We start from the raw sequence: 26,846 nt of genomic DNA, 5'->3' as shown, positions 1-26,846 counted from the left end.
GGCTATTTAGTAGATCCCGACACCAAGAGTGGAGCCAGGAGCAGGTGCAAGTCCAGCCAAGAGCTGGAGGCAGGCAGGCAGAGAACAGTAACTGCCAGATCCTTTTGCTTCCGCCGCAAAACATCACCCCCCGCCCCAACTCTCTTAACTAAAATGTTCCTCATACTCAGTACCCGCCCGGAAGTACCCCCTCCCCACAACTACCCCTTGCAATCCCAACAGTCCAGCCGGAGTGACAGGGCTGTTGTTCACTTACTGAGCTGTCCCCCACCCGACGTAGTACTCGGCTCCCGACCTCCTGCGCCTCCAACGCCGGCTGCTCCAGGGATCCCCGGCGCCCCTAACCCCGGCGGGGTCCCGCTCTGCCTCTCGAAGTTGCCGGGATTGGAGAAGTAGTCGCGCAGCCGAGGGAGCTCGCGGCCGCTCTCTAACAGCTCGGTGTGCAGCTCCAGGGCGGTCAGTAAGTATTGATCGCGCAACAACTGAGCCGCGATCGCATCAACTGACAATCGGGCCGGGGTCTCCCCGGTGACCCCCAGTGCCACCGCAGCCGCCGACGCCTCCCCAGGGAGCCCTGGCCGTGCACTGCTCCCTAAGGCCACGGGATCCTGGGGCGATAGCGAGTCCGCAGAGCCAGGATCTAGGCCGACCCCGGAACTCAGCCGAAGTCCAGCCCGCCGCTCGTCGGTCGCTGAAACCTCGTCGTCGTCCTCGTCCGAATCACTGAGGAATGGATTCACGCCGCCGCCACCACCTCCAGGTGCCATCGCCGCCATCTTATACTGTCAGGAGCGTGGGCGCCTCCCTGTCTGGCTCTGACAGGCCGCAGCCTGAATCCCCACTAAGCCTCAGCGGGCACTGGGCACCTCCAGGGCCCCGGATTGGCCACGTCCCGCCTCCTCACTTGGAGGCCAGGCCCAGGCTCGGAGGCAAACGGTGTGGAAGCAGCACCACCCGCTGCCTCAGCCACAGCTGCAGCAGCAGCCCGGCTCTGCAGGCGTCTTCCTGGTCCCCAGTCTCGCGAGAAATGGCGCGTGCCGTGCCCCCTCTCCCCGCCCCAGCCCCGCCCCCACCCCGCCCATTCTCCCCACTAGTGAGCAAAGATAGAGGGCCCCGCTCCCCGCTCCAAGACAAAAATCCCGCCCCACTCCTTTTTGATTGGCCGAATGAGATAGGGGGCGGGGACTGGAGTTACGGAGGGCTGACCCAAGAATTATCGCGAGAGCAGCTTCTGGCCAGGTAAGTGTCAGGGGCGTTCAGTGGTTGAGGAGCGGTTTTGATGGTGGCTTAGGAACATTCTCTTGGATGTCCTTTCGGGAACAGAGGGGAACTCTGACCTCGAGCTGGGTCCCGCCTTCGCGGTGAGGAGGCCTCATTCCTGAGATCAGGCCTGACCTGTATAAGCCCAGGTAAAGTCCGGGACTAGTGGGGGAGAGGTGCGGTCACGCCCGCCGCCGAGCTGCTTCACTTTTCCTTAGCACGTTTCACTTTTTCTGCTGTGTGCCGCCAGTTGATGACATTTTCTCCGCACGTGTAGCAAGTGCCCAGGGCAGGGGCTGTAGTCAGAATGTGGCTTCCTTTCTCTTCCTTGCCTTCCTAGCCGTGTGCCCGTTTGCCCTGGAGGCCTAGGAGAGCGCCTTCTCGCCACCGAGTTAGTAGTGATAGGGCAGGATGCCATAGGGTGGGGTGTGGGAGATGGAGAGAGTAAATGGAAAATGGAACTCAGAGGTTTGGATTTGCGTGGATCAGAGAATACCCTGATAGCCTCGACTTCAATAGCAAACTGTTAGGATCTCAGGATTTAATACACAGGGATGCCTCAGAATATCAAATGCAGTCCCTCAGTGGAGGGAAAAGTAGACTTAATTCTAGAGACGTTCAATGACCCGGTCAAGTCAACTCCATCAATAAGTATTCAAAGGAACTAAAATCAGTTCTCATGTCCAAAGCCATTCTTTCTCCGCTATGCCTTGCAACATTTCTGACTTGTACATTTAGGCTGGAGTCAAGGTACTGACTGTGGAAGTGAGAAATTGTTTTCAAACTTGGCTGCTTTTGACAGTTTTGATATCCTTTATCAAATGTTAGCACAGTATACTAAGTTTGGACAGTATACAAAGTATACAGTATACTGTATACTTTGGACAGTATATATATATTGGACAGTATACAAAAATGTTAGCACAGTATACAAAGTTTGCCACTTTTGTACTTTTAGATTTCCCTGTCATTCTGCATAGGTTCTTCCTTTAAGCACCAAAATAGAGGTGGCAATAATTATGTTATCAGGTAAGTTATGTTACATTGAAGCAGTAAAGTATCTCCTTTAGGTCTGTGGAAAAATAAAAATATAGCGTTCTTATATAGCCTTAGGTCAGGTTATTGGTTTACATGTCAATGTATGCCAACAGTTAAATGTCGGCTTTAATTTCAGTTTACCCAGGCTCAGTAAACTAAAATTTTCATTTGAATGAGGCTTTGGGTTTTTCGTTTTGTTTTTGGTAGAAGTTGTTTTTGATGTTATTAATACTAAGAATTCGAAGTATTTTTTTGTAGAACATTAGCTCCTAATGTTTGAATTCTAAATTTTTTTGTGTGTGAGCCGTATATTGAAGAAAAGCATGGGGAAAAAAATCCTGGATCTCAGAAAAATAATATCAAACTAGTCAATGCTGTTACATATTTCTTAGCTAAAAGGATTGCTGCTCCTTATTGAGTTTGCCAGAGAGACTGAAAATGGAACCAATTTCTGGAATGGAGGAATGGAAGGGATTAGGGAATGGCATGGAAAGGGCATGATTAGAAATGGGTTGTTTGTATAGTACAATATTTCTATCTCTGTAATGGGGAGTTTTAGAAATCTTTTGTATTTAGGGTCCCTGCACTTAGGGTCTTCCCTTAGAGGATTGTGCTTATTAGGTTGAAGAGCCTAAAGTTCATATCCCAGTTCTGCCAATTATTTGCTGTGAGACTTTTAAATAGTTACTTGACTTCTCTCAGCCCTCATCTGTCGAGGGGATACTGAAAGTATATAGAATTAGGAATGTGCTTGTCACCGTACCTGGTACCTAGTACACAATAAATGTTATAGTCAGTTATCAATTAATGTAATACTAGTATATGGAGAACATTTGACAGACTTTTAAAAATAAAGCAAAACAAACCCGTTGTCAATTGTTTAGTAGCTACAGCCAGAAAAAGCAATTAAGGTGGCCCCAGAGGGAATATCTTTAATTTAAGGTCTGATTTCTAAAATGAAAGTTGAAAATATCAATAGATTTAAAATATGTTTCCTCAGAGAGTCGTAAGAAGTTGGATGTAGAAGTCCTTCCATGATTGGCTTCCTATAACACGTCTGTAGTTTCCTGATTCTACTTCGTATCCTATAATCATGGACTTGTTTATGTGACCTTCCAAGCCCGTAACAAATCAACTGGCCAGTCTTCTCAGTAAGTACTTTTCTCTTCCACAATACATAGAGGTTTACTTACCAATTAAAAATGTTTAAGAAATAGCACATACTAGAATATTAATAATTGCTGATCTCTACTTTTAATAATTTGCTGTTAATATTGTTGAGAAATTTTCTTTCTACTTAGCAAGATCTGCATTAATTTGGTCTTTACAGCTAATGTTTCACTGAATAATATAGATAGTCATTGAAGTTTGTATCTTAGTGATGAAGATATAAAAGATCGCTTTTTTCCAAGCACTTAAATCATTTTCATGTTTAAAACATTATTTTTTGCTTTAGTAGTCTTAAAATAACCACAAGTAATATTTTAAATGCAAGTTTTTCATTGACTTAAAGCTTTATAAGTATCTAATTTTTTATACATTTTTATGCATTCTAATTTTTTAACATTGTTTTTCAGCATGTGGTAAACATCCCACAGATATAAGCTAAATAACTTTTATTGATACATGGTTATGTGTATTTTAAAATTTTTAGTAATTATTCATTTATTTTGGTGGTTTCCAAATGATTCATCCATGACAAAGTTTTCTTTTTCACTAAATCTGAATAAAAAGTGATTTTTTTAAAAACAGAAATATTAAGTAATAATATTGCTTAATTACATGTGCTTAGCAATAATAAAATAAGTAGCGTGTGAAGAATGATATTTTGGAATCACCGAAATTTTATGTATAGTAAATGACTTAAACATAAAAGTTGTTGTGGTTGTTTATAAGGATCCTGAATCTTCATAGTTCATGCGTATGTTCTGGAGGAGGAATAAATAGAGAAACAAGGCAGCCTCTAGTGGCTATCCTGCATATTACATTTACCTTTGAAATGATAATTGAAAGTCATTTATTAGTCCTTAGTAAGTGCCCAGGACTGTGAGGAGTGCTGGAGAAAGCCTGTCTTGCTGTCCTGGAATCAGCTTTAAATGATAGAGACAGACATTACTACAAATAGTCAGAGTCATAGCCATATAACTGTAAACTGAAGTAAAGATTTTGGCTTCTGATTTGGACTGCATAGTCCCTGAGGAAGTGATGCTTGAGAGTGCAAGGTAGGGACTTGACTAGGAGCCCACTGTCACTATATAACACAGCTAGATTTTTATGTTGGCTGTTACAGCTTCAGGGTCAAAGTTCTCAAACACAATTTTTGTTTCACTACTTCAATAAGGTTTTGGGTAGTGGAAAATTTGTATTATCCTTTAACACATAAACTTTGAAACTTTATATAGAAGAGTTGTGTAATAGCAATGGAGAAAAGAAAGAACATAAGTCCAGGGAGTTATTTGTAAATACAAATGAAAGTGAGAAGTGGTATACATATTTCCTTATTTATCAGCATGAAAAGGAGATTGCTATTATTAAGAAGGGAGTTGCTATGTAGTCAAAGCTCATAAGGAAAATACATATTTATTCTGAGAGTGTTGCCTTAGATTGCAGAATAGCATCTACTCAGTAAGGGACTTTTATAATTTGTGGAATATCTTTGATATTTAGTTGACTCTTGACTCTCCCAAGAAAAAAGTGGTCCATAATTTGACCATTTTCTCTATTTTATTTTATTATATGCTTGACTTTGATAAGGTTTCTTCCCCAATGTTTCAGTGTTTTTGCAGGATATTTTGCCACCCTTTCCTTTCATAATGTACTTCTTCAGGCCAGGAAGAATAAGATGTATCTGTAATTAAATTAACTCATCTTTAGTGTTTTTCAGCCAAGCGTCACTATGTGTAACTAATGCAGTTACATTACAAGAAGGACAAGTTAGAGTACTTTGCTGTTTTTTGTAATCTGGGGAGAGATTCACCAGCAAAAGCAAATTGTAGACTGGCTTGAAAAGCACTCCCATGGACTCCCATTGATTTAGGCAGTTAATGGTATATTTAAATGTGTTATTTAAATGTTTCACATTGCTTAGTTTTCCTTCCCTAAGTATTTGTAAGCTCATCAGATTTGTGACTGTGTCACTTTGGTGGTCTCTGTAGTTCCCCAGCACATAATTATGTGCTTAATACGTGCACAGAACATTTTTACTGAATGAATGAATGTAACCCTCTTCTTTTTTGTATTGGTTCAGGGAACTAAAATAAAGTGTTCCCTTAATGAGTGTATATCTTCTGAAGCAAAGATGAAATTTAACTACTTTTTCCTTCCCCTACTAAATGGACAAAATGCATGTTGTCTGCTCAACTTGGTGATAGTCAAGAGAAGCTAAAACTGTACTGAGCTGATAACCAAAAGTCAAAAAAAAAAGAAGCACAAATAGTTAAATAATGTTAAATTCTGAGAATATCAATGGTTGTCACATGGGTAACCAAGACCACCATGAGTTACATTTTCTATTTTATACAGGATTTGACTTGACTGAACCCTAACTCATTTTAGGACTCATTTAATTCTTTCTTTGTTTTTTGATCCTATGTTAGTTTTTATGAGCTTAGTATGCATTTAAGTTTATTATAAATAGTTTATTGGTGCTAATTACTTATGATACTTGAACTTTTCTTTTTGCTTGAGTGTACTTTATCATATATTTTATTTCTGTAATATCTCATTATTAAATAATGCTTGTTACCATCATAAATGAAGGTGAAGCTGTGTTATGTAATATTTTAAAATATACAATCTATATGTAGTCATCAAAATAAGTGAAAATATATATGATTGCACTAAGGCTTACCCAAATTTAATTTTGTTCCCTCTTTTCAGTTTTTCTTGAAGATTAGTTACACGGGATATGCTGCTGTACATTATTTTGGGATTGCTCATACATTTGGTGTTCTTCGCCTCCATCTTTGACATTTACTTTACATCTCCTTTGGTTCATGGAATGACTCCTCAGTTTACGCCGTTGCCTCCCCCAGCGAAAAGATTAGTGCTGTTTGTTGCTGATGGCCTGCGAGCAGATAAACTTTATGAATTAGATGAAAATGGAAATTCTAGGGCACCATTTATTAGGTAAGCATGTCAACTGGTACAAAGACATCTCTGGAAAATGTTACACTAATACTGTTTATCTCACGTTGGGTAGAGGAGTGATGATGAGAAAGAGAATAGGGCACATATATATTGGCCTTTGCCATAGAGATTAGCAAGTTTATTTCCTTCTAGGAGTTATTTCTCATATTGTGGAAGTTGCTATCAGGTGAATCGAAATGAATGACCTTAGCTGCTTGGCCTAACTTGTCCTAATTTCTGAAACCTGGCTTACAACTCACTATATTGTCCTTTTCTTATTAATGACAAGCATATATATTAGTGAATTGCCAATTACAAAGGTGTTTAACTAGAAAATATAGACTTCAACTCAAAACACATCTTCTATAAAATATATGAAGCCCTTCCAAGTCTATATCACTACATAATGCAATTTTGGATTCTATTAAGTGGCTTTGAAAAGAAATATTTAATTTTTGGGGCTTAGGGGACTCCTGCAATCAACTGTTCTTTTTCTGATTCATAGCAAGCCCCTCAAAAGCCCTTCCTAATGCTGTTATAGAGAGATTAAAACTTAAATTCAAGTGGAAATTTATCTAAAATCGTCTGTCTTTCTCCTGCCCCTGTCATGATTTCTTTCTATCTCTTTACCCTATTTCAGTTTTCTTTATAGTACTACTTAGCAACTTCCACTAAGTCTGGGACTTTGTTTTATATACCACTTTATCTCTAGTTCCTAGAACATATAGGCAATTAATAAATATTTGTTGACTGCTAGAAGAATGAATGAACCTGAATTCTATGTTGAATTTCCAGGAATAAATTTATGGTGCCTCAAAGAAATGCATAATATACTAAAGTATGCAAATAAATGAGCAACTCAGGGCAATAGGAAAATATGAGTAGGAAAATGAGATCAAGCCTGGGTTAAGTTCAGTACACAACAATGTGTAACATAAATTTCTATGAATAGTTTAAAAATTGGGGTGATATATTTGGTTGAATTTCTTAGTTGTCAAAGAAAGGAGAGAAATATAGTTCATTGCAAAATTAATAAGATATAAAATATACTGGTTGTTAAGGCAAAGGCAAGGCTTTCTGGTACCACTTGCTTCTCCTTGGGGTGTTACATAGAGGGCAGAGGGCTCACAGTTGATGTGCCTTGTGTTGTATGCCATTCTAGCTTCTTCTAAATCTTTTTTTTGAAAGGTTTTATTTGTTCCTCACTGTTTTTTAAAAAATATGATCTGATCAAAATGTTTTCAACGGAAGTATCCACATTTCTTTATACCTCCCTCTCTCTGTTGGAGTTCAGTTTCCATTACATAACTGAAGAAGTTAAAAAATATTTCTCCCTCAGCAGGTGGTTCAATGGTTTTTTAAGCCTTTTACTTTTTATGTATATATTTGACCAAAGTTGGTTTTATTATGAGGTGTCAATATTAAAAGTATCTAAACCAGCACTTTTAGATACTTTTCTACAGAACATTTTGAGAGTTGAAAGTTTATCTTGAAAGTTGTTACTAATGAATTAGTGTTTTATAACTTGTTGCTCTGCTGGCCTTTCACCTGCAACAGCATTACTGATAGTTTTGCATTTTCCCCCAAATTTTGCAAATCACTGTTAGACAACTTAAAGAATGTTGATACATTTTAGCAAAAGAAATTTTGGCCTGTTTTAATCTCAAATTTAGGAAGATAATTTAACCACCATCACACCTAATAAAATTTAACATTGACAGAATAATATTGTGTATATCAATGATTTCTTATGTAACATACCATTTCAATACTTTGTGGCTTTAAACAATAATGGTGTATTTTGTCTTGTGATCCTGTACAGTGGTTGAGTGGTTCTTTGTCTCACCTGGGCTTTCTTGTGCTACTGAATCCAGCCGGTGGGAGGGATAGGACTGGGCTCAAGTGGGATCAGAAAGATTCCTTTCCTTCTTAAATTTTGACTCATTCTTTTGACTGGATTCCTTCTGTAATAATCTTATTTTTCTAAAGCCTTAACAGAGCATTTGATCATAGTCTATGTTAACTATTCATCTGTAACATCTTTTAGGAATATCATAATGCATGAAGGCAGCTGGGGGATATCTCACACACGTGTGCCAACTGAATCTCGGCCAGGCCATGTAGCCCTGATAGCAGGGTTTTATGAAGACGTCAGTGCAGTTGCCAAAGGTATTGTCTATTTAGATGATTTTATCACATGAAAAATTTATTGCAAAAATATTGCTTCTTTAACACTGGATCATGACACAAAGTGAAGTATGTTTTGAGATACTTTTTTTTTGGCCATGCTGTGTGGCATGTGGGATCTTAGTTCCCTGACCAGGGACCGAACCGACTCCCCCTGCAGTGGAAGCATGGGGTCTTAACCACTGGACCGCCAGGGAAGTCCCTGTTTTGAGATACTTTTGACAAGTATTTTAGCATGCCTAACTCACATAAACACACACTGGGATTGACTCAAGAATTAAGCTTTAGCTTTTTATCATCCTGTGCTATTGATAGAATATGATTGGATGGATTCATGGATTTCCTAGATCTTAACACTCGAAAGGTCAAAAGTGATTCTATATTTTAGTAAGAAGTAAATTGTCTATTGTAAGCTTTTTAAAAAAAATTGTAATATAATACATGTAACAAAATCTGTTATTAGTTTTGCATTTGTTCTGCAATTAATCCTCATTGTTATTATTTGAAAAATACTTCTTTAGGGGTTATACTAATATTTCATCATGTATATATTACTTTTGTCATTGTTTGCTTTTTTTCTCAATTACCTGAAGGATGGAAGGAAAATCCTGTAGAATTTGATTCTCTTATTAATGAAACCAGGCACACATGGTGCTGGGGGAGCCCAGACATCTTGGCTATGTTTGCCAAAGGTAAAAGTCATTGATTATATTTCCTCAGCTATTAAATAGGCAGTAAATCAATATGGTAATTTAAAATATAGACTATATTTTATTGATCTTGAAATACATGTTTTTACATATTTAACATCTCTGAAATAAGGGTGTATATTACAATAGATAGACATGTCAGTTTGATTTTTTTCCTTCTTAGTTGTACTTGAAATGTTGAATTATACAGTTTTTAACACCTTGGATTCGATGAAATGGTATATGACTCTTAACATCTAACAGCTTTTTAATCTTGGGCAAGTTAGATAACTTCTCTGAATTTCAGTTTTCTTTTCTGTAAAATGTGATAATAATAATAATAATTTCTATCTTCTAGGTTTGTTTTGGGGATTAAATAAGATAATTCATGTGAAACATTTAGCAAAATGCTTATTATGATGATGATAACTCCTCATTGTGATGATGATGTAGATGTCTGGTTCATTTTACTTCGATAGATTATTACTAAGAAGTTAGCAGATAGTCACATAAAGATTTAAATGTTAAAATTTATATTTATAACTTCTATTTGCATATATTCAGGATCATGCCATTTGGATTTGTTGTATTTCTGTGCATGAATCTGCAAGTATTAGAACATCTCTTGATTAGAAAATTCATTTACATTATTTTCTAAAATCAGTTGGATTCCATTTGAATTTTGTAACATTAAATGCTTTTTAGTGAGAGCATTATGATCATTTCACCTAATGAAAAGTTTTACACTTAGTCAAGAATATAATATAATAATTGAATTACTAAAGATTATTATATGTCTCAAAAGCAAAACAGATATTCAAAATTTTCTGTATGGTAGTCACAGAACATTATTATGTAGAGCAGGTCAAAAAACTCATACTGCTTGCCATTTATATACTCCCTTCTTTGGAAAGCAGTTAAGATTTTTGGGGGACTGGTGGTGGTGAGGATGGATTAAGTTGCTATTGCTACCAAACTTACCTCCCTATTTCTGACTACAGTTGATAGGACAGGACACCTGAATTGGAGATAATCGAATAAGAATGTTCCATTTCTTATGGCAACCCACAGACCCACTCAGATCTTTACTTAGAATGTGGGAAGTAGAATGGCTGAACAGTAGAATAGTGTCATTAGAGCTAAGCTGATATTATAAGAGATTTGTCATTATTTTGTTATATCTCTTACTTATGAGCTGTAAGAGCCTAACTCAGAAAGTCACTAAGTTGATTAGATTCTTAACAAAATCCTACAAATGTGTAAGATTAATATATTTGTTGACCCTTTCAAACTATTTGGCAATAAGCAATATTTATTCTCTTATACTGAGAAAAATGCACATATTTTATGAATAAAAGAATTGAAATATTTGAATTTTCTTCTTGGTTAGGGAATTTTGTAAAACAGATGATTTCATCTATTTTAGATTGTACCATCCTTAGATGCACAAATTCTTTGAATAGTTTAATCCTTACAGGGAGACAAACTTTGGTGTTTACTTTTGTGCTGTCGTGTATTCATTAGCACTGTGACTTTGGCAAGTTAATTAACTCACTTGTAGTGTATCTGTAAAATTGGAATATGTTACTGTGAGAACAAAAACAACAGCATATGTTATAGTATAAACTATGGTCCATGGCAGATCATTAAAAATTTTTTTCTCCAAATTTCCTTTTCAGGTGCTAGTGGAAACCATGTTTTTGCACATAATTATGACGCTTACAGTGAGGATTTTGGTGCCCAGGACGTAACAAAACTGGATACCTGGGTTTTTGATAATGTGAAGGTACGTGCTATTGAGTGGCTAATCTACAGCACACGTATTTGTACCTAATGTACTAGAAACTGATTTGTTAGTAAATGCATCTTAGTTTTTTTTACTTGTATGAACTTGAAAGTTCTTTATTGTAGCATACTATTTTAAAAAGACTGGATTCTAGGAAATTACACATTCTACAATAACCAATTAATAGAAGTTTAAAAAAAATAATTAGAAAAAGTTAACTCTGGGCTTCCCTGGTGGCGCAGTGGTTGAGAATCCGCCTGCCAATGCAGGGGACACGGGTTCAATCCCTGGTCTGGGAGGATCCCACATGCCGCGGAGCAGCTAGGCCCGTGCGCCACAACTACTGAGCCTGTGCTCAGGAGCTTGTGAGCCACAACTGCTGAGCTGAGCCCGTGTGCCACAACTACTGAATCCCACGCGCCTAGAGCCCGTGCTCTGCAACGAGAGAGGCCACTGCAATGGGAAGCCCACGCACCGCAACGAAGAGTAGTTCCACAGCTGGAGAAAGCCCGCGCGCAGCAACGAAGACCCAGTGCAGTCAAAAGTAAATAAATAAAATAAATAGATTTATTAAAAAAAAAAAAAAGTTAACTCTTAAATTCCGTGTTTCTGACAGTAAAATGAGCCCTTGGTTGGATTTAGGAAACCTGCATTTCTTTCCTAGTTTGCTGAATCATCCTAGGTAAACCTTCTTGATCTTTCATTGACCATAGAACCAGTCTCTTACAAGTAGTGGGACCATGTGATTTGTGTGAAAGTCTTCTGAAAAATGCTGTTCAAATCTAATGCATTTGTTGTAACATAAAGTAGATGTTTAAAAAAATTTGTACTTTAAAGAAAAATTAGATAAGCAAAAACAAATTCACAAGTTAATCATAATAAAATATTTGAATTTCATTAAGATATTGAGTTTTTTGGACTGTTTGTTAGTGACAATCATCACAGCTTTACCAGGAATCCAATAGAATTTATATTTTCAAAAATTGTGTGAAAATCTCAGCTGTGGATATGGGCTCACTCCTTTCTATCAATCTATTCCTTCTCATCTCCAAATTATCTCATAATTCATCTGTTGTAAGAAGCATTCATTGATTGACCCTTAATGATTCTTCCTTTTACCAGTAGTGTCTTTGGACTGACATTGCAGACTTCTCCATAATGTAGTCATTTTTATTGTTTGTTTGTAAACAGTCAGTATGTGTCTGCATTTTTCTTTGTATTTACTTATCAGGAATTAAGTGCTCAATGTGTTCTTTGATAAACCCTATTTCTTTTATCAGAATATTTTTCCTTGAAGCTTTCTTTTTTCATTTAACATATGCTTTTGTCAAAAGGGAAAACCTTCAAGTTAAATAAAATCTCTTCAAAAAAATAATTAGCAATTTATTTTGCTATCACTTCTTAATATAATTGACTTATATTAGTATCTGCTTAAAGGCCTTTGGCTTCTAATTTCATAAACATAGCCAAAAATGTTCCAAAATCATGGATTTGATTCCTTGTGGTTAGGCAGATATTGCTAATGACTGGCCTGATTTTATGCCTTTTTTACTTTACTTCAACGCTGCTAGTTGGTGATATGATAGTGACCAGAAAAAAAATTTGCCTACAACTTCATAAGATATGATAGAGACATGTACGTTAATCAAGTAATAACAAAAATATGAAATCATCAACAATGGTAAGTGGTGTGAAGGAAAAATGCAGGGACTAAGAATATATCTTTAGAAAATTCTGATCTAAACTAAACAGTTAGAGGAAGACTTTCCTGAGAGTTTTGAGATAGTCTCTGGAGAAGTATAGGAGACAAAGAAATGGATGGATCTGGATTGCATATAGAGAAGAGTATTTCAGGCCAACAGCGTTATGTAAACTTGGGCCCTGAAAGGAGAGCCAGCATAATGGATTTGGGGAACTGAAAAAAGGGGAGGTTAGCATGTCAGGAACACTTACTAGAGCACAGTCTGAGATCAGGCTAGAGAGGGAGTCAGGGGTCCAACCTGGACTTTGTGCCCTGGCCAGAGACTCATGCTTAATTCTAGTCAAACGGTTTACAAATATATGCCAATTTCTACTCACTTTTTTAAAAATTGTGGTAAAATATCTATAGCCATCTCCTCTATTAGGTCTTCCATGACTTCCCTTTGCTTTACCCCACTTCCAGTTTGCCTTAGAGAACCCTCTTCTATATTCCCTTAATACCTCTATCTTAGTACTTTATTATGCTATGCTGTAATTTTTGATACATTGGCAACAATTTCAATCCTATGGGAAAAGAATCTAAAAAAGAATGGAAAAAAAAAAGATGTGTGAGGACTAACTGTTCCAATACATCCCAGAGGATTAAAAGGAACTCTGCTTTCATTTAAGCTTACAACTGCCTATATTATAAGCCATTGGATCTAACAAGCATTTCTGTACTGTTTATGCAAAAAGGAGGGGATTTAAAAACAAAACAAAACAACAAACAAAAAAACCCAAACAATTTCAATCCTACATACATCTTGTGGCAGAGATACTGTCTTTTTCACATTGTTAAATCTAAATTCCTATCATGGAATTGTCTGGTACATAGATACATGATTAATTTAGATTAAATTCAACTCTGTAATAGAAAAAAAAATATTGCTTAGAAGTTCTGTCTCAATAAAAGATAATGCCAGAAGTAGGCAGCCCAAGATTGATGCAGTCCAAGATTGCCATAGTGGTTCCACAATGTCATTAAGACCCAGTCTCCTAAGTTTCTCTTCTACCCTCAGAGCATGGTTTTAGTACAAGTACTTTGTGTTGGTAGGTCCTGAGGACAAATTTAAACAAAATAGGATAATTTAATTTTATAGTTATGTATAAATTTAATTAAATGTTTTCATTGGAATTACTTTTTAAATAAAATAAATGAACTAAAATTTTTTAACTGATTTGTTACATATAGGAATTCTTTCATGCTGCCAGAAACAACCAATCTTTGTTTTCTAAACTAAATGAAGACAAAATAGTTTTTTTCTTACATTTACTAGGAATAGATACAAATGGACATGCTCACCGACCATCGTCAAGGTAATTTAAATGCTGTGTTTAATTTCATGGTTTTGAGGGAAACACCTGTTTGAATTTTTAAAATATTATTATAATGTTTTCTTTGTAATGATCACAACAGAACTTATATTTTAAATAACTCTAAAGTAGAATAAGTTCTCATTTATATGAGATGTAGTATGATATAGTGGCTAAAATCACATATGCTGTGACCACACTGCACATTAATATAAGTAAAATATATCCTGTATGTGTATTGCATATTCTTCATTTATCAGGTTAGAGAGAAAAAACTTATATTTTAGAAGTATTTTAGTAAATTTTGAAATAAAAAGCATTTTTATGGTGTTAATATTTATATCACAAAAAGACGTAATTAGCTGTTCCTTATGTTCCATTTAATCAGTGCTGTATGTAGCAGATAATAGTATAAAGTTTTGTATATGATGTTTCAGTAGTACTCATATTAAAAGAGTGACTATTTTTCTCACTTTTGCAGACCATAAGAAAGGAAGAATTCATGTTATACTTTTATTCTTCATTTTGAATTTGATTTAGATTAGTCTAACTAACTGTAAAGCCTATTGGTTAGCTGCCAGTAATGAATACCTCATGCTTCCCTTCTTTAACACAATGCATTGTCTTAAGTGATAGAACTTATACCAAACCATCCTTGTTCAACTGTATGGAAAGCTTAAATATAGTTTGTTCAAAACATATTATATTATAGTGTTTTATATCACAAACACTCTAAGGGATGGAAATATTCTATAGTTGAAACAGTGATGCTTACCTATTACTAATGTGGAAAGAGCAATATAGTTTACATTATGAGAGGCATGAGCTTAAAAGCCATCATTGTTGCATTTGAGACTTAAAAAGTATTCCTTAAAATCTATTTGCTAATCAATATCTTTTTAAAAATCATTTTTGAAAATGATTCCAGATTTTTTTTACTTCTTTAAGAGGAGAAGAAAATTACTTTTAACACTCTAAAGAGCTCTGATTTAAAAAAATATTAAAGATGAGATCTAAAAGTACTTCAAGGTACTGACTCTATAAGTTCATGTTGAATAAATTTGATTTTCCCAAATTAATGTAATTAATATAATTTAATTTTCTCTTCTCTTTTTAAACAGGGAATATTTGAACAATATTAAAATAGTTGATGAGGGATTGAAAGAAATTGTGTCTACTCTTAAAGATTTTTACGGAAGTGATGGGAAAACAGCATTTATCTTTACTGCTGACCATGGAATGACAGACTGGGGTTAGTCTGTTTCTAAGTGATATATACTTTACGATTAAAGTAGTGGTAAATGTAGCTTGCAAATATCTTGTAATGTTGAAGAGGATTAGATATCTTAGTATATGCAAACTGTCTAGCACATAATAGCATGCATAAAATGTTAATGTATAAAAGACTTATATAATCTTTCTTCTAACTATGAAAGGAATATACTCTGATTTAACATGAGAAATTAGAGAAAAGTGTGGTGAAGAAAACAAAAAATACTGATTATCCACCTAGAATTAACTGTATGTGATGGCAGAAGGGGTGAGTTTAAGGTGGTATTACTGAGGGTACTACTAGATGAGCCTATCCCCCCTGTGAGATTCCCAAGGCAAACACAGTGTGTGCACAGAGAACAAAATAAGGCAAAGCTAAGGTTTGGGTCACCAAATCACAATGTAGAATTCTTCTGAGCCGGTTCCACTTTGTAAAGGGCTTTTGGCTATACCAGCCAGAGTGGCCTGGAAGAAAAGCATATAGAGACTTTGCTATCCTCTGCAGAGTAGACCTGGCCTCAAACTTGGGTGGTTACTCCCCAAAGGAGCTTTCCCTGTTCTTTCTGCCTTTGGTGCTACTCTGGTGGCATCTCCTCCAAGTCTTATTGTTATTATTCTTATTCTTCTTTCAACCAGTCACTCAACGGATGTTCTGCTTTTTGTTTTTGCCTGTTTGTTGTTGATGGTCTGACTTGCTTTGGGAATATTTAAAAACGAATTGTTATATAGAGATGCAAACATTTGGGAGTATGGTGGCTAGAATTAGCTATATAGAGATCAACTCTTTAAAACTAAGTATTAGGGGCTTCCCTGGTGGCGCAGTGGTTGAGGGTCTGCCTGCCAGTGCGGGGGACGCGGGTTCGAGCCCTGGTCTGGGAGGATCCCACGTGCCGCAGAGCGACTGGGCCCGTGAGCCACAATTGCTGAGCCTGCGCGTCTGGAGCCTGTGCTCCGCTGCAGGAGAGGCCACAGTGGTGAGAGGCCCGCGCACCGCGATGAGGAGTGGCCCCCGCTTGCTGCAACTGGAGAGAGCCCTCGCACGGAAGCGAGGACCCAGCGCAGCCATAAATAAATAAATAAAATTAAATTTAAAAAAAACCCAAAAACTAAGTATTAAAAAATATTTAGGTGTAAGTTAATTCTTATATATTGATACTTGTCTTATTACTCTTTGTGTCTCATTTGTAGGTTCCCATGGAGCTGGTCATCCTTTAGAGACTTGTACTCCTTTTGTCACTTGGGGAGCTGGAATCAAGTATCCTCAAAAAGTGTTAGCTCAGAAATTTGATGATACATATTTACAAGGTATGAACATTTATCTTTATTGTTTTTATAAATGTGACATTTTAAAATAAAACCAAAGTTTAACTTAAAAAACTTGCTTTTCAAGTTATAGCTTTCATTTTGATATTTGTGTCATTACTATTTCTATGTATTACTTTTGTATAGTTCATATTATTTGGTTTATAATAGTCAGCTTGAAATATAATTGTTAGTTATTTGCCTTGTGAAAGTTCAAGTATAAGTTTTAATATTTTTTTTTCACAAACCTTATTCCAGGACTTAGATTAAACCCTTGGCTTAGATCTTACCTGCAAAGACTATCAATTAGATAAATCACACATATGTCACAATTGATATTTCAAAACCAGACAGATTTTGCCCTGTCTCTAGTACTTTTGAAGGCTCTCTCTGTTGCCCAAGCCTCCCTTGCTTCTCAATCCATGACGAAAAGGAATTCCTTTTTCTTGGAGCTCTGGTTATTTTGTAAGGTAAGGGTATTTTAGCGTTTCAAAGCTTTTGCTAATTGGACAAAATAAATTCCTCTCAAATGCCTTTCTCTGGATTAGTTGTGTCAGACTCATTCAAAGCACTTGTTAAGAATACAGATTAAAAAATAAAAGTCACACATTTCCAGACCTTGTCTGTAGGTATTTTGATTCCATGAGTCTGGGTAAGGCCTAGAAATGTTCCTTTTAAAACCTTCTCCAGGGATGTGGACTCCCAGCTGTATTAGGTGTTTCTACCATAGAAGATTTTTTGGTTTGTATAATAAAATTTTCCTACACTCTTTCTTTTTTCTTTTTGTTTATTTTTTATTGAGATGTAATTCTCATACCATCAAATTCATGTTTTAAAAGTGTATGATTAAATTTTTTTAGTATATTCACAAGATTATGCAATCACCTCTACTATCTAATTACAAAACATTTCATTGCCACCCCTCCTCCCCAAATCCCTTCCCATTAGCAGTCACTCCTTACTTCTCTCTCCATTGTGTGTCTATGCCATATTTCATTGTCATCTTATGGACATTTAGGTCGTTTCCACATTTGGGCTGTTATGATAATGATGCAATGAACATTTGTGTAAAAGTTTTTGAGTGCATATGTGTTTTTATTTCTCTTGGGCAGGTACCTAGGAGTGGAATTAATGGGTCATGTGTTCCTCTATGTTTTATTTTTTGCGAACTGCCAAACTGTTTTCCAAAGCAGCTGCACCATTTTATATTCTTATGCTCTGTGTTAAATGGATTAGATTTAATCTAAATAGAAGCTAGGTTAAATAGTATGTTTGTATTGAATACTTAGGAGACAGAACTTTCTTTTGGCAGTTGATTTCTCAGTCACTTAACGTTTTAGAATCATATGACTTCAAGAATCATTACTGTAAGAATGTATTTTTTCTTATATGGATATTTGGTATCATAAGTTACAGAGAAAGGGAATGTACATGTTTTTCCTCATCAGGTGATTAGTCTGAATTTTTAGTAGCTGACTGGTAGAACTAGGATCATATTTTTAAACTTTATTAGCTTATTAAAGGAAATTTCATCATAAAAATGCCTTAGAACCCTTTGGGTAATATATCTTAAAGTCAAAAACAAAGTCTTAAAATCAAGACATGGCCTCATAATCATTTGTTTTGATTACTGTTTATTGAAATTTCTGAATTTATATGTAGAAAGATCGGGGAATGAGGCAGTTTTCATAGTAACTCACTATACTACTTTCACATTTGGGATTAGTGACGGTGGGAGCATCAGAGCTAAAAAATTTCAAATATTTTGCAAGCAACTCTCATTACAGGAAAAAGAAAAGCTCAGATTGACTAACGGGCTATCGGTTGCCTTAATAACTCCCTGGAGCAGGACTGTCATTAGTTGCAGTCATGCTGACAGTTGTTATCATTGTGCCTTTTACTTCCATCTTTCCTTCCTTAGCCTTTGGATGTTTTGAAACCATTATCTCCAAATTATTTCCAAATTAATAAACTATCACAGAAAATATCAAATATTTACTTTTCAGTTATTCTTTTAAAATTCTAGTTTAAAAAATTTACAGCTCTTCCTTCTTAAGCACGCTTTTTGTTCATACTTGGCTTAAAATGAACTTTACCAATACTTTCTTTTTCCACTGACCACTTATAATAATAAAATGATTTATTTTTTAAAAAATTCTTAACATCAGCTCTGGTGTTTATTTGTATCTTTCAGAATGGAAATTGGAGAACTGGAAGAGACAAGATGTCAACCAGGTATTCATTAAATTTAATCATGTTCAGATTTAATTTCATCTATAAGAAGTTTAGACCAAAAAAATCTGGAAAAAAAGTATATTAATAATGATAAAAGATTTTTCTAAAACATTTCAGTTACCAAGGGAAATCCTGTTAAATGAGAATATCTTAACCCCAAGTAATCTTCCTTTTGGCAAAATAAAAAAAGCAGCCGCAAATAAAAGTGAAAGGAGAAGATGCCCTCCCTCCAAATAACACTGGCTAATTAAAGAATTATTATGCAAATTAAAATTTACATGCCTGTTACATTTCTGTGATTTCTTGTCATGGTTGCCTTGCTTAGTTGCTTTAAGCACAGATCTAATAAAACCCCATTATAGGTTTCTCTCCTGTTAGTGTGTCAGTTACCATTTCTTTTTTATTAACACCCATTTTATCTTTAATTCTACCCAGAGTTTTTACAAATGCAATGGAGAAAAAGTGACAAGAGTATATAGATTACTCAGCTAGAAACCTTACATTATAGGAAAATGAGTGGCCAACCTAATCAAGTTAGACCAGTAACATTATCTGTAAATATGAAGCACAGATTTTTCTTGTTGAAGATATGCTGTGTAGACAGCCATCTTTACTATTTGTGGAAGGCATGGCATTGTTGGTATGTGGCCTCCAAAATGACAGGAATACCTTACCTTTCCAGGTCACCTCACAAGCTGACATTCCTTATTGTGGTGGATAAACCAAGGTCTAGGGTCTCATTTTCAGGCTTACGGTTATAGAAGCCTGTTCTTTCTCAGCATATTAAGAATGGTCTCTTTGCTCAGGATGGATGCTTATTATCCAAGTAAGTGACAATGTATAGAATCAGATAGCAGTCTATTAATTTGCAATAAAAATCACTGTCAAAGGGATGGGAATAACTTGAAGTCCATAAAACAAGAACATGTTTTTTATATAGACTGGATCATAATCAAAAACAATATAGATTCAGCTATTGCTCTCTGAATACTGCTTCAGATCTACATTAGATGAGAATTCTTTATTCATTCCTTCTGCCAACACTGTTGTGTGTCTGCAGTATGTTTAAACATCGTGCAAACATTAACATTAACATTAAAATATTGAAACATTAACACATTAACATTAAACTTTGTATAAGGGATATAATGGTGAATAAAAGCTGACACACTCCCTACCCTAGGAAGCTTATAGTTTAGGAATAAGATAAATTTTACTTTTATTTGTATTTATCATACAAATAAATGTAAAATTATAGCCGTGATAAGTACAACAAAAGAGGCCTGTGAAGCCATCAGAGTACAAAGCAGATATATCTCATAGGCTGTGTGGTCAGCAAAGGCTTCCTCAGAAATTGAGGCTTGAGCTGAGATTGAAGAATGAGAAGCAGTTGCCAGGCCAAGGCAGGAGGAAGGGAGCTTTTCAGGCAAAGGAGCAGCATGTGCCCAGAGCTCTGGTAGAGGGTACGTGGCATTTTAAAGGATCTTGAAGAAAGCGGGTGTACAGAGCAACAGACCATGGTTTGATGTGAAGCAGAATAAGGTAGACACTGGACCACACAGGGCCTCATGGGCTTAATGGAGTTAATCCTAAAGCTTGAGGAAGCCTTTGAAGTGTTCAAAGCCTGGGGAGTGACATGATCTGATTTTCTTTGAAAGGATTCCTCTGGCTGCAGCATGGAGACTAGATCAGGGGAGGCCAACAGTGGATTCTGGGGGAAGGAGAGGAAGCGATTAGGCGGCCAATGGGGTTTTCAGTGTTCTATGAGATGGTAAAGAGAGGCTAGATGGTAAAAAGTAAGACTGAGAGCTTGGGACCAAACTCCAGTTTTAAATGGGGGCTAGAGAAGGTATCTGGAAAGAAGCCACAGTGAGATTGGAGACACTCAGTGGAGCGATGTTACAGAGGCCCAGGAGGGGGTGGTCGGCACAGCACTGCCAAGAGGTCACGTAATTATAACCATCACAACAGCATTTGTAGCCACCGGTTAGTGCAGGACTGTTATGTGCCAGGTACTTTATAAATTTAGTCTCATTTGATCCTGCCATAACTCTGTAAGGGAGAAACTTTTATTTCTTTTTTAACTGATAAGGAAACTGAAGCATTGGAGAGGTTAAATAACCTGCCCAAGGTCTCAGAGATCACAAGCAAGTGTTTGAAACTGGGCATTCTGACAGCCAAGTATTTTACTCCCTGAAAAATTGTATGGACTAATATAAAAGCAATCAATTAGTTGTAGAAAAATGGAGGTTATTAGCTCTTTAGGAAGAGCGGTCTACAGGATGATAAAGAGTCAAAACAAGTTAGAGTGGCCTGGGGAGTGATGGGGAGGTGAGGCCATGGGGACAGAAAGCACGAGCAACTCTTCTGGGGAACTGGACTTGAAGGGAGCTCTCCAGAACGATATTTGAGGTCTTTTGTCCAAAGAGCCTCTTATCTGGTTTGTATCTTTTCTGGACTTCACTGGCTGGCAAACCAACCTCCTTCTGATACATACTGTCTTTAATTTATATATATATATTTCTTTAGTTAAAGTCTATTTTTGCTATTTATTTTCTATTTAAAGCATCCTTCTCATAATACTCAAAAACTGTTGCATAAAGTGGTCAAGTTTTTAGCATCTAGAATAAGTAACTTTTTATGTTATGTGTTTTACATTTGGGGCTCCTAGTGGTTTCTTGTCAAATTTAAGTTTTCATAAGTTCATGTACCTCTAGCAAATGACATTTTTTAGAGATCAGTACCTACTATGTATTAAATAAATGTTTGAAGGTAATGGATTATAATGAATATCATGGTTATTTTTCAAACTACAGTGATATTAATTAGATTATTTACTTTCCTTGTTGATCTCTGTTGACTTCTTAGATTTGAACTTCTTCTGTTTGTAGGCTGATGTTGCACCACTGATGGCTGCTCTTATTGGAGTTCCCTTCCCTCTTAATTCAGTGGTAAAGAATACAATTTTCTTATCAACTCTCAGAATTAAAAAAAATTATTGTACAGTAAAATTTACTTTTTTTGTGTTTCTGAATTATCTTTGATTACATTTAAAACTTTTTTCCTTTATATTTCTTTCTAAAGATGTAACACCTCATAATTATGTATGAAATACAACATGGAGCGCAAGCCTAATAGCTTTTCTTAAAAAATTTTTATTTTCTAAAATATAAATAGATTTATATCTTTGTATTTTAGTTACATGATGAAAATATATAAGTAATTTTTTATTGTAAGCAGCAGAAACTGAATCCATTTAAAGGAAATTTATTAAAAATATATTGCTGGTTTGCTAAATCAAAGGGGTCCTCAAAAGCCAGACTGGGAAATGAACAGGAACCAAGAGTGCTCCAGAGACTCAGGAGAAAGAAGCTCACCGTGGTCCCATGGCAGGGCCAGTCTGCAAGGTCACCGGCACTAGGGGAGAGTAGCATTTACACCTGTTGTACTCTCTGTTCCTTGACTCTCAAGTGTCCAATTCCAGTGCTTACCATTTGAGCGGTCTGGCCTCAGTTATTTGTCTACCCTTCAGTGAGGGAAGGCTGGGGGGGCCTCATTAGAGACCTACTATGCTCTACCTGATATCTCAGCTTAGAATGGTAATGCTGTTAAGAATGGGAACTGGATGCTGAAAAGCTAAAAACAAACAAAATCCATTCCCGTCAGCCATTCTTCCTAGCCCTTCAAATCAAACTTAAAAAAAATAATGTCATCTACCTCAGAACTCTGATATGACCCCTATAGTCATAAGTGTGTGTGTATGTCTGTCACTGATACCAAAGTTTCACAAAACAATCCTTACCATTACTATGCATAGTAGTATAGTCCTATTTTTCCTATTATGTCTTTTTTTCCTTCTTAAGTGAGCTGGCTGTGGCCCACCATAGTAATTTTTTGTGTGTGCAGAGCACCTTTAGTTCACTGCCTACCACATAGTAATCTTTCAATAAATGTTAGGTTTTATTGAACTTAATTCATCTCTTTTGCTTTGTTTATTATATCTACTTTGTAAGAAAAAATAATAGAACATTTTTTAGTTATGGTTTTTAAAAAGATTTTTTGTTTAATTATTCCAATAATTTGTCCATATGTCATCTCTATTGCTTCCTTTGTAAGTCTGTTTTGTTTTATAAGAATATTTTGAGCTTTGTTAGTACTAATATTAAATCAGTGTCTATTATTTACAGGGAACCCTTCCTGTGGATATACTTAACAGCACTGATCTCTTCAAAGCAGAGAGCATGTTTACAAATGCAGTACAGATTCTTGAACAGTTCAAGGTAAAACAAGACCACACACAAAAATGGACGCTACTACAATTTTAAAATTGCATATATTAAGTGAAAATATTTGATTTTGCATTTTAAGAAATGATTTTCTATAATTTATTATCTTTAAATTTTGTGTGTTTAACTAGTGTCCTAAAGTTTCACATATCTGAGGTGCAGGTTCCATGAATCAGTTTGAGGGTGTAGAATTACCTTTGAGCAGTGTCCCTAATTGTTAGGGTACCACATATGCTCATAAAGACTACAAACCAAGTCTTCATCAATGGAATTTGCCTTGTAGAAGTAAGATTAGAGATTGCAACATTTCTTGTCATTCCACGTATATTATTATATGCATTAAGAGCTTAAACAAGTGACCATTTAACTGAAACTTTCTGTTATTCTTTTTTGTTTTTGGCTGCGTTGGTTCTCCATTGCTGTGCACGGGCTTTCTCTAGTTGCGGCGAGCAGGGGCTACTCTTCATTGCAGTGCACGGGCTTCTCTGCTGTGGAGCATGGGCTCTAGGTGCATGGGCTTTAGTAGTTGCAGCATGTGGGCTCAGTAGTTGTGGCATGCCGGCCCTAGAACACGCGGGCTTCAGTAGTTGCAGTGCGTGGGCTCAGCAGTTGCGGCGCGTGGGCTCTAGGGTACACGGGCTTCAGTAGTTGTGGCTCACGGGCTCCAGAGCGCAGGCTCAGTAGTTGTGGTGCACGAGCTTAGTTACTCCGCAGCATGTGGGATCCTCCCGGACCAGGGATCGAACCCGCGTCTCGTATACTGGCAGGTAGACTCTCAACTACTGCGCCACCAGGGAAGTCCCTTTCTGTTATTCTTAATAACAGAATGTGTTAATGCAGCTTGGCTTCTTTTGTTTCCTAAGAATTAAAGAAATATAGTTTAATTACATTACAATATGTTATTTTACAGGCTTGATATGCTTAATTCTCAGCTTATTGTAATGGTACAATAATATTAACATTTTCTTTAGATATTTATGAAATAATATAGCAACACAAAATTCCATTTATTTCTGTCCCTGAAGAACCATTTCAATGGATGTTTATATTTCAAAATGAAATTAATTTTTTTTCTCATTTATAATATAAAGTATTTTCATACTTGGTTCGCAGGTGAAAATGACTCAGAAAAAAGAAGCTACTTTACCATTTTTGTTTACACCATTTAAGTAAGTCTCTTATATTTTTTATTAACTTGTAGGAAATAATTTTTCACTGAGTTTGAAAGCTTGACAGGATAGATTAGGTACTTAGAAACATTGTCTTTTTTGGGTACGTTAGTGCAGTCTTCTAAATGAAAGCCTCTTCTATTGTTTTATAAATAATGAACCAGATGCTATATACCTTTGAATGGCTGGTAGAGGAGATATAGGGGTGCAGAGAGATATGGGAAACATTAAGGAGATAAATTCAACAGGGCTTGACTGGGAAGGTGTGGGGCTCTTGGCTTGGTTTATTGGGAAGATGCTTGTGCCATTATGGCTTATAGAAAGAAAGAAGAGCTAGTATGAAAGGTAAGGATGAATTTACTGAGTTCAACTTACATTTGAAGATACCAGTTAATTAGTTAAAAATAAGGACTTGGATCTCAAGATAGAGATGAGAATTGGTTATTAAGATTTTGGAGCCAACATCATAAAGATGGTGGTGGAAACTGTTAAACACGTAGGAGGCTCTGGGGAGAATATAAAAAGTGACAAGAAAAGGCCAATGAGACAATTCTGGGAAACACTGACAACTACTTGGGCAAAGAGGAGAGTAGATTTTGGTGGGCAGCAGATTTTGTCCCACATCCAGAAAGATGTGCTTTCCTTGAATTGAGAATGGGGAGATTTGAGTCATAAATGTGGCTCTGCACCACCGACTCAGGCGGGTTTACTCAGCCTCCTTGGACTTCGTTTGCAATTAATAGGGACTCACATTTAATTAGGAAGGATTTTGCTCTTGACCAAAATAAATAAAAACTGTTTGAAATATGGGTGGTAAGGATGTGATTGAATGACTTCATTGGAGTTATTTTTCGTAACTTATATAGCACTAGTGTAGTATTCATAAACTAGAAACTATTGTCCTCTGAATCATGTAATCACATCATTCTCTATGGCAGCTTGCCTTTGTGTGTGTGTGTGTGTGTGTGTGTGTGTGTGTGTGTAGGAGAGCAAAAGCAAAGCAAAATTAGGATTTTGCAAGTTATGACCATATGAAATTAATTATATTACATATTGCAAAGGTAGAATTATTTTTGAGGAGTGTCCCTAATTGTAGGCTTATCACATATACTTATAAATAAGCCAAGTCTTTATCAATTAGAATTTTCCCTATATTATATCATTTAGATATCATATGCATCTGTTTATTTGTAATGTAGTGGTATAGTCAGACAGTAACAAAATAAACAAATAAACGAACAAGAAATATATTATCAATTTTTGATATGAAGAAAATACACAGGACATTGAAAGTAACTGAGAGTTACTTTAGATCAGCTACTTGAGAAAGAGTGATCAGGGAAATGCTCTTCTGGAAGGGGTTCAAGTGCACATTGCCCACCTTCCTCCACTTGGCCCAGGAGCTGACCATGAACTTCCCCTGCTTTCATGCTCAACACCTGCCTGCGGAGCCACTGCTAGCTTTGTGTCACCAGGGGCCCAACAGAATGGTTGATTCTCACCCACTGGCTCACCCACCCTGCCTGCAAACTTGTCTGGCTGAAAATCATCATTCGTTGAAAGCCTGCAGTATGACCAGAAAAGCCTTGGATAAAACAAAGAATTGACTCGTGAGGAAATAGATAACTGAAGGTATAGAAAAGAGCTTAAAAATATTAAAATCCTCAGAAATATCTGAGAAACTGTTGTATCCATAAATAAAAAAGCAGCACAAACTTTACAAAGTGAGAAAAAATATAGGATGCATTTTTTTTTAAATGCAAAATGCAACTAAAAACTTACAGAATGATAACTTGTACAAGAATGGTCCAAATGGGAGGCAAATCCTCCAAATTAGAACAGCAAGTAGACCTCAAATGAAGTGAAATGAATTTTAGGTAATATATGCACTGAATGAGAAGCTGGAGGAAACACTGGAAGGTGTCGTTTCTTCACCCCCCGTACACTGGAAACTTAAGGGAAAAGGAAACATTTTAAATTGTACAATAAAAACAGGCTTCTGAAGCAACCTAAGATGTGACATGATTTTGAACAATTGTTGGGACTGTAAGAAAGATTTGAAGATTGGCATGTGGATCAAGGCTTCAAAGAAATAGATGAGAAAATTTAATTATAGTATAAAACTTTGCTACTGAGTGAACAGCATTTAAGTAATCATAAATAATGTAAATATTGGTTTTCAGCTTTTAGAGTCAAACCTTAGACAAAGCAAGGAAGACTTTATAATGATTACAGAATAGAATGCAAATGTTACCAACTTCGGCAAGGTACAAGGCTACAGGTTGGAAGGCAGAAATATAAATGGAATAATAGTGGTGCTATTGTCCTCATAAAATAGAATGTGGAGATGATTCCAGCTATAGTTGAGAGAATAAGATAGAGGTTTGGGTATTAGATTATTAAAGTGACCAACGTAGCCACCAGGAGGTAAAAATAGTAA

General features: G+C 36.3%; 2 protein-coding genes across 5 annotated transcripts in view; one reads left to right on the top strand and one right to left on the bottom strand.

The window, feature by feature from the left end:
- RELCH (RAB11 binding and LisH domain, coiled-coil and HEAT repeat containing) overlaps positions 1-1,009 on the bottom strand; it is a 122,031-nt gene extending 121,022 nt beyond the window's left edge. The window contains exon 1 of one of the 2 annotated variants that reach the window (XM_068563230.1): positions 257-1,009. In XM_068563230.1, the coding sequence (XP_068419331.1) occupies positions 257-776 (520 nt within the window). In that variant the 5' untranslated portion in view covers positions 777-1,009. The remainder of the gene's footprint in view (positions 1-256) is intronic. The other variant, XM_068563231.1, reaches the window with a different exon arrangement.
- Positions 1,010-1,200: 191 nt separating this feature from the next.
- The window catches only part of PIGN (phosphatidylinositol glycan anchor biosynthesis class N), a 104,847-nt gene continuing 79,201 nt past the window's right edge, over positions 1,201-26,846 (top strand). For 2 of the 3 annotated variants that reach the window (XM_068563506.1, XM_068563508.1), the window contains exons 1-13: positions 1,246-1,409; positions 3,299-3,449; positions 6,178-6,426; positions 8,474-8,595; positions 9,207-9,305; positions 10,982-11,088; positions 14,021-14,145; positions 15,264-15,394; positions 16,603-16,719; positions 18,911-18,951; positions 21,843-21,902; positions 23,139-23,231; positions 24,351-24,406. In XM_068563506.1, the coding sequence (XP_068419607.1) occupies positions 6,206-6,426; positions 8,474-8,595; positions 9,207-9,305; positions 10,982-11,088; positions 14,021-14,145; positions 15,264-15,394; positions 16,603-16,719; positions 18,911-18,951; positions 21,843-21,902; positions 23,139-23,231; positions 24,351-24,406 (1,172 nt within the window). In that variant the 5' untranslated portion in view covers positions 1,246-1,409; positions 3,299-3,449; positions 6,178-6,205. The other variant, XM_068563507.1, reaches the window with a different exon arrangement.

The sequence above is a fragment of the Eschrichtius robustus genome, chromosome 14 (genome assembly GCF_028021215.1).
Source record: "Eschrichtius robustus isolate mEscRob2 chromosome 14, mEscRob2.pri, whole genome shotgun sequence".
In the NCBI taxonomy this organism is placed as follows: Eukaryota; Metazoa; Chordata; class Mammalia; order Artiodactyla; family Eschrichtiidae; genus Eschrichtius; species Eschrichtius robustus.
The sequence above is the reverse complement of the archived record's forward strand: the minus strand, read 5'-3'. Positions and strand labels throughout refer to the sequence as shown.